This window comes from Bacillus rossius, chromosome 11 (genome assembly GCF_032445375.1).
Source record: "Bacillus rossius redtenbacheri isolate Brsri chromosome 11, Brsri_v3, whole genome shotgun sequence".
NCBI classification, from domain to species: Eukaryota; Metazoa; Arthropoda; class Insecta; order Phasmatodea; family Bacillidae; genus Bacillus; species Bacillus rossius.
The window spans coordinates 56,583,980-56,601,119 of NC_086338.1; the positions used below are offsets into that span (position 1 = coordinate 56,583,980).

At 43.8% G+C, this 17,140-nt stretch overlaps 2 protein-coding genes across 2 annotated transcripts in view; one reads left to right on the forward strand and one right to left on the reverse strand.

The window, feature by feature from the left end:
• The window catches only part of LOC134537061 (guanine nucleotide exchange factor for Rab-3A-like), a 77,687-nt gene that overhangs the window by 51,254 nt on the left and 9,293 nt on the right, over positions 1–17,140 (reverse strand). The window contains exon 2 of the mRNA XM_063377289.1: positions 6,031–6,078. The gene's annotated coding sequence lies outside the window, so the exon portion shown is untranslated. The remainder of the gene's footprint in view (positions 1–6,030; positions 6,079–17,140) is intronic.
• On the forward strand, positions 648–3,746 carry LOC134536482 (uncharacterized). Its single transcript, XM_063376203.1, has 3 exons — positions 648–714; positions 2,641–2,774; positions 2,931–3,746. Exons 1-3 carry the CDS (start codon positions 648–650, stop codon positions 3,744–3,746), a joined length of 1,017 nt encoding a protein of 338 aa, XP_063232273.1.

A 17,140-nucleotide genomic window follows, 5' to 3' on the forward strand; every position in this document is an offset into this window, starting at 1 on the left:
TCGTGATTCGCTAATTCTTCTGTTGAAAGATTTTTCATTGGCCCAGAGTCCTTCAGATAAACTGTGGCCCAATCACTGAAGCAAAATAATGTCAAAAGTACTTGGATTCTATCCTATCGCGAAATGAATCCGCGAATTGCACAGGTCTCTAATGATTGACAACCAGCACGCCTGAGTACATTTAAGGTACAAGTCTCGACGGGAAGCCTACAACTCACGTAGTTTCGGTTCCCTGCAAGAATTTCCGAAGATTTCCGAAGTTTTGCGTTTTGGTATTAACGCCACTTGAGCCGCTAAATCAGAAGTTCAGGCATGTTGTGACAGACCTAACCTAACCTAACCTAACCCTTCGATTTTTTTTTTAATTTCAATTTTTGAGAGAAATCCGAAGTTGCACGAACGTGGTAGGGAACCGAAACTACGGGAGTTGTAGGCTACCGAGTCTCGACAGCGGCAGCAACAAGCACGTGCAGGATGACGTCACGAGCGAGTGGCGGACTCACGTGCCACGTGCCAAGGTCGACTGGCACAACAGCCCCCGGGCAAGCTCGTCACAATAACCCCCGCCCTTGAAGCGACGAGGAAAGTTCTCCTCCGGGTGGTTTCCCACAGCACCGGCCCGTGCCACGCCGCGACGTCACGCGGTCATGCGCAGAAGTGCCTCGCCCGAGACGAGCAGCGCCGTGCAGCGGCCTGTGTTCGCACTAGCTTCAGGTACACTCAACTAGTACGCATAGGTGAGGGACACCTGTATTTCGCGAATACATTTCGTGTCAATGTGTTTCACAAAACACACTGTAGCTTTTCTCCTGTGGTTATTGGCTGAGGTCGGTGAGAGGTGTCGTCCCGCTCTTGACGGGGCCAATGAGAATGTGGTCACCGTACTGCTGCACCCTCACAATTGCCGTGACTCTTAGAAAAAGCTACAGTGTTTTGTGAAATACCTCGACGTGAAATGAAATCGCGAAATACAGGTGTCCCTACGCATGGGAGAGAAACTCTAATTACCGAGACAGACCTAGTTTCTTGAAGTAGTTATGGGCCCGTCCGCTAGATAGTAGTTTTCATATAATATATTGCTGACATAACTACACTAATTTATTAGGATAAGTAATGTATAAGCTGTTATCAGGCAAACAAACCAGTGAAAATTCACTCTGTTTAGATAGCCACTAATTTTGTGGTGTGTAATACAATGAGTTTTTGCACCTCCTACTCTATTATTACATGACAGTTTATTACAATCGATGTGTACCTGGGAGAAACTCACCCAATCACGAAACACAGACTGTGCTACAGTTGTTTAAACTTTCATCTAGTCTCGAAATCTGTTGGCGAAATCTGCATGCCTCTAACTTAATGTTTTTTCCCAATGTAAAATTCAAACATGAAACGTCTCGTGACCAAACACAAGGTCACGTAGTGTAACCAGAAATGGAGTATGTCCAACATTGACATTTTGGAATCCAACTGCAGACGGAGACTCCCCTGAGGCGCCCCCCCCCCCCCCCCACCAGTAGGGCACGCGGCCCTGCAGAAATACTCCGGCGCCGACCACGTGACGCGCTAGCGCTGGGAGCGGTCCAGCGAGGCGTCTGCGCAGGCGCCGCGACGCCTTGTCGCCGAGATGACGAACCCCCCCCCCCCCTTCCTCTCTCCCGCCACCGCCGCGACTGGCGATGTGCAGCGGATGGAAACAGAACGACAACGAACAGAATGGGGAAAAAATATATATACATCTGTACTTTTACAAGGTAATACTAAGAGACCGGAAAAATTCGCGGATTAATTTCACGATATGATAGAATCCAAACAACTGTACCTTTATATTGCTTCTCTGATTGGCTCACAGAGTTTATCTGAAAGACTTTGAGCCAATGAAAAAACCTTCAACGAAAAAAGTATCGAATCGCAAGCGTCCCACTTAACAGGTGTCACGAGCCAGTAGCCAATGAGCAGGTGGCATTTTTCGGAGTGTGTAGCGGGTTTTGGAGTCTATCCTAGAGCTCATGCAAAGCGCGAATTTTTCCAGCCTCTAGCTAATACTAAAAGTATTATACTGTAACTTTGTACATGTGAAATACTATTCTCGAGATGATACCGAGTGTTTCATGCGGTGATTGGAACGTCCGGACCTCCGGCACTCGGGCCAGACGCCGAGGAGGTCACTAGGGGGGGGGGGGGGGGCAGGTCGCCCCGGGGGCAAGTGGACCACTTGACCCCGAGGGGACCTCCGCCCGGGGTGACCCCGCCGTGTCTCCTGGGGCGCCGCCCCACGAGGTCAGCTCGGCGACCACTCAGCGCTGGTGCTTCTAGCGCGGTGTCTCCTCTGGACCGGCGCGCAGTCTTCTCCCAGTGCATGTGAGCGGTGACCGTGACATTATATGGCGGAGAAATGGAGATAAAAGTTGTAATGCAAGTCCCTCAAGTGCTTTCAAGAATCGGTACCGGGAGTTTCATGTCTGAAAATCACGTTTCTGAAAATCATCCTGAAAAAAAAATGCGTTTTTAGCCCTTTTCTCACTTCTAAAAATAACCGTTTGAAAACTGAACACGGAAACAGAACTACTCATACGCACTCAGAGCATTCTGGCTCGTGAACTGGCGCCAATAATTGGGTTCACGTGGTTTCTTCTGCAGCCCGGGTGGGCGGGGCTTACCTCAAGCAACTGGGCGGGGCTTGCCTCAAGCAACTGGGCGGGGGTTACCTCAAGCAACTGGGCGGGGGTTACCTCAAGCAACTGGGCGGGGGTTACCTCAAGCAACTGGGCGGGGCTTGCCTCAAGCAACTGGGCGGGGGTTACCTCAAGCAACTGGGCGGGGGTTACCTCAAGCAACTGGGCGGGGGTTACCTCAAGCAACTGGGCGGGGGTTACCTCAAGCAACTGGGCGGGGGTTACCTCAAGCAACTGGGCGGGGGTTAACTCAAGCAACTGGGCGGGGGTTACCTCAAGCAACTGGGCGGGGGTTACCTCAAGCAACTGGGCGGGGGTTACCTCAAGCAACTGGGCGGGGGTTACCTCAAGCAACTGGGCGGGGGTTACCTCAAGCAACTGGGCGGGGGTTACCTCAAGCAACTGGGCGGGGGTTACCTCAAGCAACTGGGCGGGGGTTACCTCAAGCAACTGGGCGGGGGTTACCTCAAGCAACTGGGCGGGGGTTACCTCAAGCAACTGGGCGGGGGTTACCTCAAGCAACTGGGCGGGGGTTACCTCAAGCAACTGGGCGGGGGTTACCTCAAGCAACTGGGCGGGGGTTACCTCAAGCAACTGGGCGGGGGTTACCTCAAGCAACTGGGCGGGGGTTACCTCAAGCAACTGGGCGGGGGTTACCTCAAGCAACTGGGCGGGGGTTACCTCAAGCAACTGGGCGGGGGTTACCTCAAGCAACTGGGCGGGGGTTACCTCAAGCAACTGGGCGGGGGTTACCTCAAGCAACTGGGCGGGGGTTACCTCAAGCAACTGGGCGGGGGTTACCTCAAGCAACTGGGCGGGGGTTACCTCAAGCAACTGGGCGGGGGTTACCTCAAGCAACTGGGCGGGGGTTACCTCAAGCAACTGGGCGGGGGTTACCTCAAGCAACTGGGCGGGGGTTACCTCAAGCAGGTGGGCGGGGCTTACCTCAAGCAACTGGGCGGCGCCGGCGGTTACCGCGCGCGTCACAAGAGAAACTTCACGCTCTTGCTGAACAATGAAGTGCACGACATCACACTGGCTGCCATTGGTCCCGGGAAACGGTCCCGCTGAGAGACGGCGTTGCAAGTGGGGCGCGGTGTGTAGGCAGCGTTAACGAAAAAAAAATTGCAACGCTGTAGCGTCGTGCCACTGACGCTTGCCACAGAGTGAGGAGTGGGGCGCTCGATTCGTCCGTCATCGACGCCCCACTCCCGAGAGTCCCACTTTCCGATACGCTCTGGTGTGTCGTCGCCTCGACCTGCCCTCCTATTGGCTGTGAGGAAGTTTCCCTTCAGAAGTTGGATCTGTGTCGGGGTCGGTTTGTATGGTCGCATCGAGAAGTGAGACGAGAATATAACAACAATAACAGAGTCTGAACGACTTGACAGAATTCTATGGGGTGGTTTTGTCGGCTAGGTACCTATGTTCACTATGAAGACCTGAATAAACGAAAATAGTCAATAAAGCGTACAGTTTAAAAAAAAAAACCGCAAACTGTTCTTTCATGAAATAAGGACTTGAAACCAAAAATAAATAAACAAATATGACAAAATATTTGGCTGTTAAATTATAAATTATTAAAATCGCTTAAGAAGGGCTCTCAAAGCTAAACAAATATTATAAACGAAACATATTTAAATTTTAAGCTAATTTTAACTTATTTAAACGTTATATTATGCAATTGTAAAAGAAAATCATTGAAATGTATTTCGTTCTAAAATTTGGTTATCACAGTATTGTTTTTCCCTACCTTAAACCGTTCAAGAGACACCCACAGTATGGTTGGCAATAAAGTTATCACACGTATAACTGATTCCAGATCCAATAGCTTTGTTCATTACTACAGAGTATTTTAATATTCATTGTTCACTGTTTATAATATTTGTAACTTACGAATCTTGATCTTCAGACACTAAGAAACGGTAATTTACGTCAAGGACGTTTTAAAGATACCGGCAGTCTATTTTCGTTAAACAATGTTTTGAACGATACACTTAAAAGTTACGACAGTAACAATAATTACTATCAAATTAAAAAAAAAGTCACTAATGTAACAAGAATAGCAAGGCGGGTTCACAACATGCAAATACATCACTTACCTAAATTAACTTTTTATGCAGTGTTTACAAATTCCCTAAAGAAAAAAAATTTACAAAAACTAATCTTGACTTATGTCTACACACACGTAGCACGTACCACCAATTTGTTTTAAAAACATGAGAGAGTGAAAGATAACCAACGTATATGTATGCTTTTAATGAGAAATAGAGCAATTCTTTTGTTGCTTAGCCATTTCTCACGATATACGCAATAAATACCAGAACGTGATACGCAATAACATACTGCATGGAAGTTTGTCAAAATAAATATGTTTTCGCAAATTTTGTAGTAAGTTTCAAAAAATAACCAAACAACATTACAAATAAAAACAATTTTTAAATTGTTTTAGTACCAAAATAAGTTTTTCTTTTAACTTGCATCAAACAGGTTTTATGGTATGAAGCAAGTTATTCGCAAATTATTATCTGCTATCCAATGATAAATCAATCAAAAATTAATGTACAAAACAATATATTATTTATTCTGCATGCAAAATGTTCCCTATGCATACAACTACGTTTTAGCGTCTGGCAATTTCAATTTTTATACAGGCGAGAACTAAACTTAATTCATTCCGAATAATTATAAACGCGCCATTTCCTCTACGAGTACAGAATCCATTACGAAATTACACCAAAACGTTCTTGGCTCCAAAAAAAAAAAATTGAAATTTGTAAGATGCATGATTTAAAAGCATCTCCCCCCCCCCTTCCCCCTTAAATTTCCCCTCTCATTACAGCGGCAGCAAAATAGCATCAGCTCTCATCTGAAAGTTGATGCGACATGGGTCTACATATAAGATAGCTTAACGAACACATCAGAAATTTAATTGTGAAGATCTCATCAATTCATAGAACACATATCCCTCTGTAGACGCGGTTGCGTCGACTGCACCAGACGACAGAGAAGTAACATAGAGTAGTTCTGAGATGCTCGCTCTCAAAAGTATAAGTAGAGATAGGAAAATTTCGCGGATTCATTCGGCGATAGGCTAGAATTCAAATACATATATCTCTTAGATAATTTTGCTATTGGCTTACTGTTCATCTGGACGAATCTCAGCCAGTTATAAACCCTCTCAACCAAAGAAGGATCGAATCACAGACAAACCAGCTGAGACGACTTACAAGTCAGCAGCCAATGAACTTGCGTTATTTGGCCGAGTGTACAGGAGAATGTGCAGTCTATCCTGAAGGGCATCGAAACCGCGAAATTTTCCGGTCTCTGAGTATAAGGTGACTGTCAACCGACTCACCTTCCAGAGGTGAAGCACAGCTCCGGGGTCGAGGCACTACACCCTGCCCTGCAACAAACAACACTTCATTTGACAACGTCATTCGGACACTCTCCAATCCGGTGTGGTAATATGACAGGAGAATAAAACAGTTCTGATATTTTCAAAAAAATGGTGATACACACACACACACACACACACACACTAATATTATTGAACCTGAAACAGGAGCTTCAACATGGGCCTTAGGTAATCATAAATGAACAAAAAACATAGGCATCTTAACCAAAAAAAAGAAAAAAAAATTATACAATAATAAAAAAATCAATTAAAAATAATTTACTTCAAAAACAAGCTAAATGACAATCTACCAAAATAATTATAAAAATACAAAATAGAAACAAGTATTGGAAGAGAAGAAAATAAAGTATAAAACAAAAAATATATACCAGCCTGAAGAAGAAATATATATTATATATATATAATATATATCACACTTTTTACATTGTTGAACCGTGGGTAAATGGTCCTTTGAATGATTCTTGCAAAGGAGAGGTCTGACGATGGCAACGAATATCAGTCCCCGAAACGTCGCAATCACACCAATCACAGCCACTCAGTGCGGAAGCAAACGCGTCCTGAATGGCCCGGACAAACAAGGGCGATGGCTTCTCTCGCAGACGGCCGCCAATCACAAGGGAACAATATCTAGTTTGAATTTCTTTCAGAAAAATATTAATAAATGTTACCTGGCATTTCAAAATTCTCAAAATTTGTTACGATTTTGACAGCCAAGAAACATGAAAATGTGTTTTTTTGTGATAGAAATGCAAACCGTATCATTAAGTAGCCAGTGGCTTTGCAGTTAAACCTAAAAAACTTTCAGTTCTGCATTAAATTAAAATTCTCATTATTTGTACAAACCAAAAACGTTAAAAGTGTAACTTTGGCAGCTAATTATGCAAAAAAGTATGCGCTGTATATATTTTTCATTTCGTGAATGTTAAACAATTGAAAAAGTCTAAAAGTTGATCAGTGATTAATAGGGACTGTAAAAACTCGTGGTTTCGATGACCCCTAGGATAGATTCCACGATCCTCTATGTACGCGGGAAAATTACACCTGCTCATTGGCTACTGACTCGTGACACCTGCTAAACCGGGATGTTTGTGATTAGATACTTCTTCCGTTGAGGCTCATCCATTGGCTCACAGTCCTTCAGGCAAACTGTGTTCAAATCACCGAAGCGGCAATAAGTTACACACGCACTTGGATTCTAGCCTATCGCGAAATGAAACCGCGAATTTTTCATGTCCCTATTGATTAATATAAATATAGAATCTTGACCTGAAATGGAAGGCACCCGCTTAAGGTACTGTGCCGTTGTGCACTTGTTGTGTGGGCATGCGCCCATTATTGCTTATATATGTTGTTTAATTAAATGCAAACTGGGAGGCTACATTTTTTTATTTATATTGCTTTGCAATACCTAATTGTTTTTAACCTTTTGATTATTTGAAGTATAATGAAATTGTTATTATCTGAAGTATCAATTTGTAAGAAATAATTGCTTTTGTATAAAAATCATTTTTTTGTTAAAATATATTATGTTCTTGTTAAGCTTTGTGGATTTAAAAGAAAAACATATGGACTTCAAAAGACTTTAAACATCATAAATAGAGACCCGTGAATTTCGCGGATTCATTTCGTGTTATGCTAAAATTCAAATAATTATACCTTAGTGCTGCTTCTGTCATTGGTTCACTGTTAATCTGGAGGACTGAGGGCCAATCAGAGACCCTCACTCATAGAAGTGTCGAATCACAGGCCACCCAGTCGAGACGACTCACTAGTCAGCAGCCAATGAACAGTTGGCATTTGCCCGAGTGTTTAGAGGATATTGGAGTCTATCCTGGAGGTTATTGAATCCGCGAAATTCACGGGTCTCTAATCATAAATTAATTTTTCCTTTTGTTCTGTAGTTTTCCCAGTCGGCATATTTCCTCTCTACTCGTTATTTGAAAACAACAAAGCAATGCTATTCAACCTAAGATCCCGGAGTCTTCCGTCGTGATTTAACTTGGTGAGGTATGGTAAACCGAACCAAGAGTAAATCAACGGCTCAGTACTTGCGTCACACCCTTTATCTCCGTTCCTCCGCCAAGCGTTGCGGTCTCCGCTCAAAATGTGATCGTTGTCCCGAGCACTGAGCGCGGACTGCGCGCCAGAACAGAGGCGACACAGACACACCCCTGACGGGGCGGGCCCTCGGAGGAGAATCAACTGCAGGTTGGGAAACTAAGTCCACGGGCTGCGAGCTGAGACCGGCCAGGAACACTGGAGGTATTTGCGGAAGAAGTGGAGCAGAGTCGTAAAGCCCCTGGGCGTCGTAAACGAAGCTCACGGATGGCGTCTGTTCAGGGCGAAACGCCGTAGACAGGTCGATGGAGGGCGGCGGTGGGGCGTCTACTCCCCAGCGTGACGAACCGCGGATGTCCCTCATGACGTCATGAGTAGACCAGTGGAGGACTCGACATCACGTGAAGACATTATGCTATCTGTATGAGAAGCCGCGTCACCTATGGCCACTACTGTAGGCACATATGCCAAGGGACCGGTAAAATTCGCGGTTTCGATGGCCTTCAGGATAGACTGCACATTCCCCTGTACACTCGGGCAAATAACGCAAGTTCATTGGCTGCCGACTTGTAAGTCGTCTCAGCTGGTTTGTCTGTGATTCGATCCTTCTTTGGTTGAGGGTTATAACTGGTTGATTCGTCAATATGAACAGTAAGCCAATAAAAAAAAAAACCTCTAAGAGGTATATGTATTTGAATTCTAGCCCATCGCCGAATGAATCCGCGAATTTTTCCGGTCTCTAGTAATGCAAGTTCTTTGAAAGCAATTTAATTTTTTTAAAAGCCTCCCCTCCCTCCCGAAAAAACATTTCCTGTGTCCGCCACTACTTGTAGAGACCCTGACACATATTTAAAACACGCCCATTATTAAAGGCAGTGATTTTTTCGCGAAAAAATTTCGAGACAATTGTGTCTCGTAATTGGTTGAGTTTCTTTCAGGTGCGTGCCACACGAATCACAGAAATTACGTGCGGAAGCAAACGCGCGTTCTAAATGGCCATGGCCAAATAAGGCAATGGCTTCTCTTAGAAACGGCCACCAATCGCAAGGCAGAAATTACTGCCGCGGAAATACCGTTCCGGTAAAAAAAAAAAACACTGCCTCTACCCATTACACGGCTGAACTGCGTCCTTAATGGACCACGGGCAGTTCTGACATGCCAAGGTCAATAAGCCAATAACAACATTACGAAATGCAAATGAGCCAATCACATGCAGTGGCTGCAGCTAATAGGCTGTAAACACCGATCATTTGTGTACAAGCACGTGGAGTTCATCCTGGTGCCAGGCAATGGTGTTTAGAGACAGGAAAATTTCGCGGTTTCATTTCACTATAGGCTAGAATACAAGCGCTTTTAAATTTTGGCTGGTTCTGTTATTGTCACACATGATTAGGAGGACTATGAGCCAATAAATAACAACCAGCGAAAGAAGTATCTGGTTAGATTGGGATAGCGTTACTTAAAATACTCCATGACCGTGAAATAAATAAATCCTTGCAATAGGGTGTTTTTTTTTCCCCTCAAGCGATCGGCAATCTTCGGATAACTTCGGAACTATTCATATCGTGACTCACCACTACGTCTGCATGATTACATGGTGTGTGAAGCCGTTCTTTTTCCTTCGCTTAATTGTTTGCGCCATATTGGTTATACGCACAAAACATTGGCTGAAGTGTAGTTTTCACAATGTGGGAAGTTTTAAATGACGTAGTTTATTAAAGTTACTGTCTATAACGATGGAGATTCTAAACCATACATACTAACCATCAGTAGAGACCGGAAAAATTCGCAGATTCATTCGGCGATAGGCTAGAATTCAAACACATATACCATCTAGATGATTTTTGCTATTGGCTGACTGTTCATCTGGACGAATCTCAACCAGTTATAAACCCTCTCAACCAAAGAAGGATCGAATCACAAACGAACCAGCTGAGACGACTTACAAGTCAGCAGCCAATGAACTTGCGTTATTTGCCCAAGTGTACAGGGGAATGTGCAGTCTATCCTGAAGGCCATCGAAATCGCGAATTTTTCCTGTCTCTAACCATCAGTGGACTTTGCCAAGCACCGTTTCCGCAATGTTTTGGGCGTATAAAACATGGCGATGTTGAGGTTAAAAACCGACTTCACCCACGTCACTGCAAGCCGACTCCGGACTGCGGCAGGCAACAACCAGACAGCCGGGCGCGCGCTGCAGGGAAAATGGCGCTCGGCGGTTTGTTCCCACAGTCGCCGGGAAGCGAGCGAGCCGCCAAGGAGGAAGCACGCCAAGGAAGAAACACGCGGTCATCAGTTCCGTGCCGCTGCGCGCGCCTGCCATAGAGCAGCGATTACACAGACCTGTCCTTGTTCCCGCGCGCTGGGTTGAAGCCCACATTTCCCAGCGACGTGAGCCACACCCGAGCAGTTCTCCCAACATTGACGATCGCCCTTGACGGTCATAGAGTATTTTAAATAATTCTACCCTCTGTTAACCCTTGTTAGTCTAACAACGGGTCAATGACCTTCAGGATAACTCCACATAGTCTACTTGGGCAAACGCCACCTGTACAATGGCTGCAGACTGGTTTACTTGTCTATAACTGGCCCACAGTCCAAATTAACAATGAACCGATAGCAGAACTGCACAAAGGTACAATTATTTGGATCTCAGCACGCACCGAGATGAATCGGCAATCATTTTTTTTCTCTTCCAATTATCATTAGTCAGAATTTTTTTTTTCGCGGGAAATATCTGCCTCCTAGCTATGAGACAATGGCCAAAGAAAATATGCCGTATTAAATGCTCAAAGTGTACTTTGAAAACGAATGAATTCACTAAGTAGAATCCATTTTCGGGGCGAATCAAGCGAATGCAGTGCGTGATCCTGATTGGCTGCGTTACTTACGGGCGAACTGCTCTCGCCGATAACAGACACTAATAATATAAATTGTTTCAAATATGCACAAAGTGCTTTGAAGCCTAAAAGAAAACAGCCAGAATTTTAAATTAGTAGGGACACGCATTTTTCGCGAAAAAAATATCTGAACGTCCATTGGACTGCAATATTGGTATGCCTGCGCCAGCGAGTTCTTCCTCGTGATTGGCTGCCGTCTGCAAAGAGAAGCAACTCCCTTATTTGATCGAGTCAATCAGGACGCGTTTGCCTTCCGCACTGAATTATTGCTGTGTGTGATGTACATGTATCTGAAAGAAACTTAACCAATTACTAGAGACTAGAAAAATTCGCGCTTTGGATGACCTCTAGGATAGACTCCACAATCCCCTACATACTCAGGCAAATGCCACCTGCTCATTGGCTACCGACTCGTGACACGTGTCAACTAGGACGCTTGCGATACGATACTTTTTTGGTTAAAGGTTTTTCATTGGCTCGAAGTCCTTTCAGATAAACTGTGAGCCAATCAAAGAGGCAATATAAAGGTACAGTTGTTTGGAATCTATCATATCGTGAAATGAATCCGCGAATTTTTCCGGTCTCTACCAATTACGGAACACAGACGGTGCTACAACAGTGTTTTAACTTTCAGCTAGTCACGAAATAAACGAAGAGGTCTTTGTAATCTCAGTTACAGTAGCTGAATCTTCGTAGAAACAAAACGCCGTACTCAGAATTCCTAGTTTTGAGTTTCTTGGTAAACAAGGCAAACACATACGTGGACGAAGCGGGGTGTTTTTGCTGTAGACACAAAAATTGTTTTGAATGTTTCGTTACTACGCCAAGATTGTTATTGTTGGTTAATGCTCAAAGTAAACGAACACAGTACCGGTAAATTCACGAATAGAGCAGTAAATTATCGAAAAATTCTGGATAATTTGCAACCAGCAGTCTCATTGAACTTAAGGTTAACTTTTTTTTTTAAAAGTGAATTTGGCTTCAGTTAATAACATTACAAAAGTTTGTGCACGCCAACACTTTATAACTTCTTGCACTGATGTGCATAACCTTGCTAAGAAAAACATGATCAATAGGGCCATGAAAATTTCGCTAAAAGATCCCGAGAGTAGCTGGAAGTTAAAACACTGTAGCATCGTCTGTGTTTCGTGATTGGGTGAGTTACTTTGAGGTGCATGTCGATGTTACAACAACCAATCACACTAATTCAGTGTGGAAGCAAACTCGTCCTTAGTGGCTCGTGCAAACAAGGCAACGACTTCTCTCGCAGACGGCCGCCAATCACAAGGAAGAAACCGCTGGTGTGGGTATACCTTGTTGCAGTCTAGTAGGCGTTCAGATTTTTTCGCGAAAATTTCCTGCCCCTAATGATCAAATCTCAAGTTTCAATCAGTTGTGTTGCAAGGGAACTTAATCTCCCGATGTGACCGAGTTGTATTGTGTTCTGAAAGAACCGCAGCGAAAGATTGCTCCGGTGTTTTTATTTTATTTTAAAAAAAGCACAGCGAGAAATTTCCCGGAAAACTTTCGCTGGAGTGTTGTTTCACCTGCAGCGCCTGCACGTCTCTCTCGAAACAGCCAATTATTGTGATCAAAGTGAGCACCGCCCTCCCCCGCCAACAGGAGGAAGCTTCGTTCTACCTCGAAAAAAAATAAACAAGACACCAACCACTACACAGGAAAAATATTCCCTGTACTTTTACAGAAGATTCCTTTGGAAACCAGTTGCCAAGGGAAAAAGTTTGAAATACTGTAACTTTGTACAGCACATTACGAAAATTTGCACACAATTAAGTATCTTAACTGATGTTTTATTTAAGCATACATTTTTTTAACCATGGAAAAGTTAATCGTATATTCAATAAGACAATAATTGGTAGAGATCGGAGAAATTCGCGGGTTTATTTCACGATATGTTAGAATAAAAAAAAAACTGTACCTTTATATTGCTTCTCTGATTGGCATACAGTTTATCTGAAGGACTTTGAGCCAATGAAAAACCTTCAACCAAAAAAGTATCGAATCGCAAGCGTCCCACTTAACAGGTGTCACGAGTCAGTAGCCAATGAGCAGGTGGCATTTTCCAGAGTGTGTAGGGGTTTTTGGAGTCTATCCTAGAGGCCATCCAAAGCGCGATTTTTTCCAGTCTCTAATAATTGGACATTATTTTTGTTCTATGATGCTTATTAATGTGCGCAGTTAATACGCTCATCGGCGTATAGGTGATTTTATCTAATACTATTAAACGAGCAATTCTTGTGTCTTTCTTCCATGGAAAAACGCGATTTTACAACAAAAAAAAGTTTTGACGTCGCTTTACAGCTCGTTAGCGCCATCTGTTGTTAGCTTTTAAATTAGATACTCAACTCAAGTTGTAGTTTTTAAATTACCCAACAACAGATGGAACTCGCATCCAATAGCAATACAATTTTATTGTGTTATTGTATTGTTACGAACGTGAGCAAAGCCACGTCACGCGCAGGTGCAGAGCTAGCTGGGCTGCATCACATGCCGCCGTAACATGAGATGTGCTGTGCGCAGGCCCCCCACATCATTCTGTGGGCCCTGTTGCTAGAAGTCATGATGCCCCCCCCCCCTTCTTGTTACTAACAGAGATAATTTTTTTTCCTTTATGTACATTGTTTTAGTTATATATTTTTTTTATTAAAACTAGTTTTAAGTCAGAGTTTCGATTGTCAACGTAAATTTATTTTGAATAATGGCAAATAAATGAGTGTAAGTGTTCTGCACTGTCAACATGGTGTCACGTCAATTAGTGGTGGTTTTCTTACTCACAGTTGTAGATTCAGACACGTTCTGTACGCACAGCATATTCCGAATAATATTACTCTGGTGTGATATTTCATCGGTAACTAAATTTAGGCCTTACTGTTTAACTGTTTTCTATGAATTATTTAAAATTGTCTACTTTTTTGTTTTAGGTTTTTTTTCTTTCCTTCGCAGGCCCTATAGACTAGGGTGACCAAACGTCCCGTAAAAACGGGATTGTCCCGTTTTTTAATGATCGTACACGGGGTCCCGAAAAAGTCTCCCGGGACGCCTAAATGTCCCGTATTTACGTTGGGTTGATGATACACTTTAGTCGCGCCTCTCCTTGGACCGTCTTCCCCTCTTATCGACAGTTGATCTCACCCATTTTAGATACCTTGTTTAATTATGTTTTTAAGTATGTCAGACATACTTATAATAAATAAGTATTCACTGCAAAATTATTGTTTTTATTTATTATACGCCTCACAATTTAAATTAAATTACATATTCATAGGTAAATTGAAAAAGATTTATAGGTCTCAAATTAGCAAAAAAAGAGCATGTTTCAATGATTACGTCTCGATGGAGGCCCCTGGACCCCCCTTTAGCTGGAGGGTATCGCCCCCAAACCCTCCTTGGATGTGTCCCGTTTCTTCAAGTTTATGATTTGGTCACCCTACTATAGACCCATAGGCCCCGTTGCCATAGCAACGGTAGCACCGGCCCTGTGGGGGCCCTGGCTGTGCGCACCTGGCTCGCCGTAAGTGTTTCGTGTAAATTAAATTGAATTCGTTGGTTGTATTCATCATTTTCCAAACGGGGGGCGCGCCCTGCAACCGACTGGTGAACTACACGCGCGGGCGCCGAGATGCCGCGGCGATGACGTCATCCCCGCGGCTGTTTGCGACCGCGTATCGCCGACCCTGGCGAGGCGAGAGGTCTTCTGGGAACTGCAGCTCCGCGGGCCGGGATAAGCCCGGCGCGCGAGGTCACTGCGCAACGAACAAGCGCAGGCTGTGCAGCTCACGGAGCACGCGGCGGGAACGGGTCGTTCGTTACCACAACGCCGAATGTCAAAATTGACCACAACGCCGAAATAACAACTGAATGAATTTGTGTGTGTTTCTTAAATGTACCTTAACGTCGAAATACCACAATCAAACCTAACCTTACCTAACCTAACCTAACTTAGCGTAATATAACCTAACCTAACTTAACCTAGCCTATCCTAGCCTAACCTAGATTGGAGGCAGTGTAGTTGGTGATTGTTAGAGACCTGAAAAATTTCGCGGATTCATTCGGCGATAGGCTAGAATTCAAATACATATACCTTTATAATGATTCTGCTATTGGCTTACTGTTCAACAGGACGAATCTCAACCAATTATAAAACCTCAACCAAAGAAGGATCGAATCACAGACTAACCAGCTGAGACGACTCACAAGTCGGCAGCCAATGAACTTGGCGTTATTTGCCCAAGTGCACAGGGGCATGTGCAGTCTATCCTGAAGGCCATCGCAACCGCGAATTTTTCCGGCCCCTAGTGATTGTACGAGAGTACAGAAAAACAAAGTCTTTAGAAACTGAGGAGTAGACGTGAACACAGGTAGCGTTACGAGAATTCTGTTCCACCACTGCCGCGTCATTTCCACCTCTCCCCTGCCGTCTCCCCATCCGGCCGTTACAACTAGCATACAGCATGTTCCGCTACGTACATATCCCCCTCTCTCCATTTGTTGACTTCCCATTCGACCGCTAGTGTAGGCGCCGCTGACGCACTCTCCTCCTCTACCGGTTCCCCCACCACGCACCTGACTATTCCCCTCATGCGATCGGAATTTCCGGAACGCTCGAAAATTGTAGCCCCATACAGCAAATAAGGTTTCACTTAAAGCATTCATTTTACTATGCGCACTTGTGAGAAAAGGATTTTAAAATGTTTTAAAAGTTAATAAATTCAAAAAAATTATAAGTCAAGAGTTTTCCATCCAGAACTGCGATTCATTATTTTACTTTTAAAAAACGATAAAATTGAAAGGTTTGGCACTGTCACAGTGTTACGGGGGTTATTTCAAGGATAAATCTAAGGTCAAATTCCGTCCAATGCTTTGAATATATATACTGTATAGAAGTCGCGAGTGGATAAGATTTACTCTACGTTTTTCAGAAGCGTAAAATGAGCAGCTTGGGAACTTCAACGCTGCAGTGCGCTGCCGTAACGCCCTGTATCGTCTTGGTTGTTATTTACACGTTAGAGCGCAGCGCTGTCACCCGCTGTCATTCCCCGCACCCTTCATCCATCATTCACTGCAGCTCAACGTCGTTCTAGGGGAGGGGGAAGGGGTGTCTGAAGAGTTCGACACTTGTCCGCTAGGGACCACCACAAGTCGATGCCCTAGAGAGGTGGCGATTGCGGCGGTGAATTAACCAACTACCTCAAAACCGTATTAGAAATTTTAACCTGGGCTGGCGACTTCTATACAGTATATTTATTCAAAGGTACAATGTTTCCGTTAGAACCGCGTGACCCAGCCCAAATGCGGACGGAGTGGGAACGCAAAACCGCCAGCTGCAGTTGGACGCTTGTCGGACAAGTCGTGACATGTTTCAGCCCTGAGATCGTGCTTGTCACATCGTGTCATCCCACAGGCTGTCCTTTAGAGGTGTACAAGTGACGAAAAAAAAAAAATTGGTTGTCTGTAAAGTCGGTTTACGGACGATAGTTTAACGTGACAACGTCATAACAAAACATTGATGAAATGATGGCATACTTTTATGAATGAAATTGGATCACTTTTATTGAATTATCACTATTTTGTGTATGGATACAAAGAAGGAGTGAAATGAAATCTACAATTTAATTGATAAATTTACATTTATTTGCACTCATTAATTCAAATATGTTTATTAATTTAACAAACAGATTATTTTAACTATAACTTTTATACATGTTTGCTATTTAACTTCTTCCAATCTGTGTTATTCTGTTAAGGATAGGACGATGATAGGAAAAGTAGGAAACGAATGGGAGTGTTTCAAGTTTAATGTGCCTCGAAAAAGTCAAATCGATGGTTGTTCCAATCGAGTGGAAGAGAGATAGCATGTCAAAAATTAATAGTTTAAGTTTCTCTTTGGTTTTGTGAACTTTGGTTCGCGAAATCCGCCACAGATGGCAGCACCGTAGTTACACATTTCTGTCCCATGCATGAAATCACTTCTACCAAATGCCGTATACCGACAGCTAAGACGTTACTCATAGATTATAAAAAAATAAAATAGTGAATATTTTTGCGTCTGGAGCGAGCAGGTATACAGTCGG

Coding starts and splice junctions, on each gene's coding strand:
- LOC134536482 (XM_063376203.1), top strand. CDS start 648: ATGCGCAGAAGTGCCTCGCCCGAGACGAGCAGCGCCGTGCAGCGGCCT. Junction 715..2,640: donor TGTGTTCGCACTAGCTTCAG/GTACACTCAACT, acceptor TTTCTTCTGCAG/CCCGGGTGGGCGGGGCTTAC. Junction 2,775..2,930: donor ACCTCAAGCAACTGGGCGGG/GCTTGCCTCAAG, acceptor GGTTAACTCAAG/CAACTGGGCGGGGGTTACCT.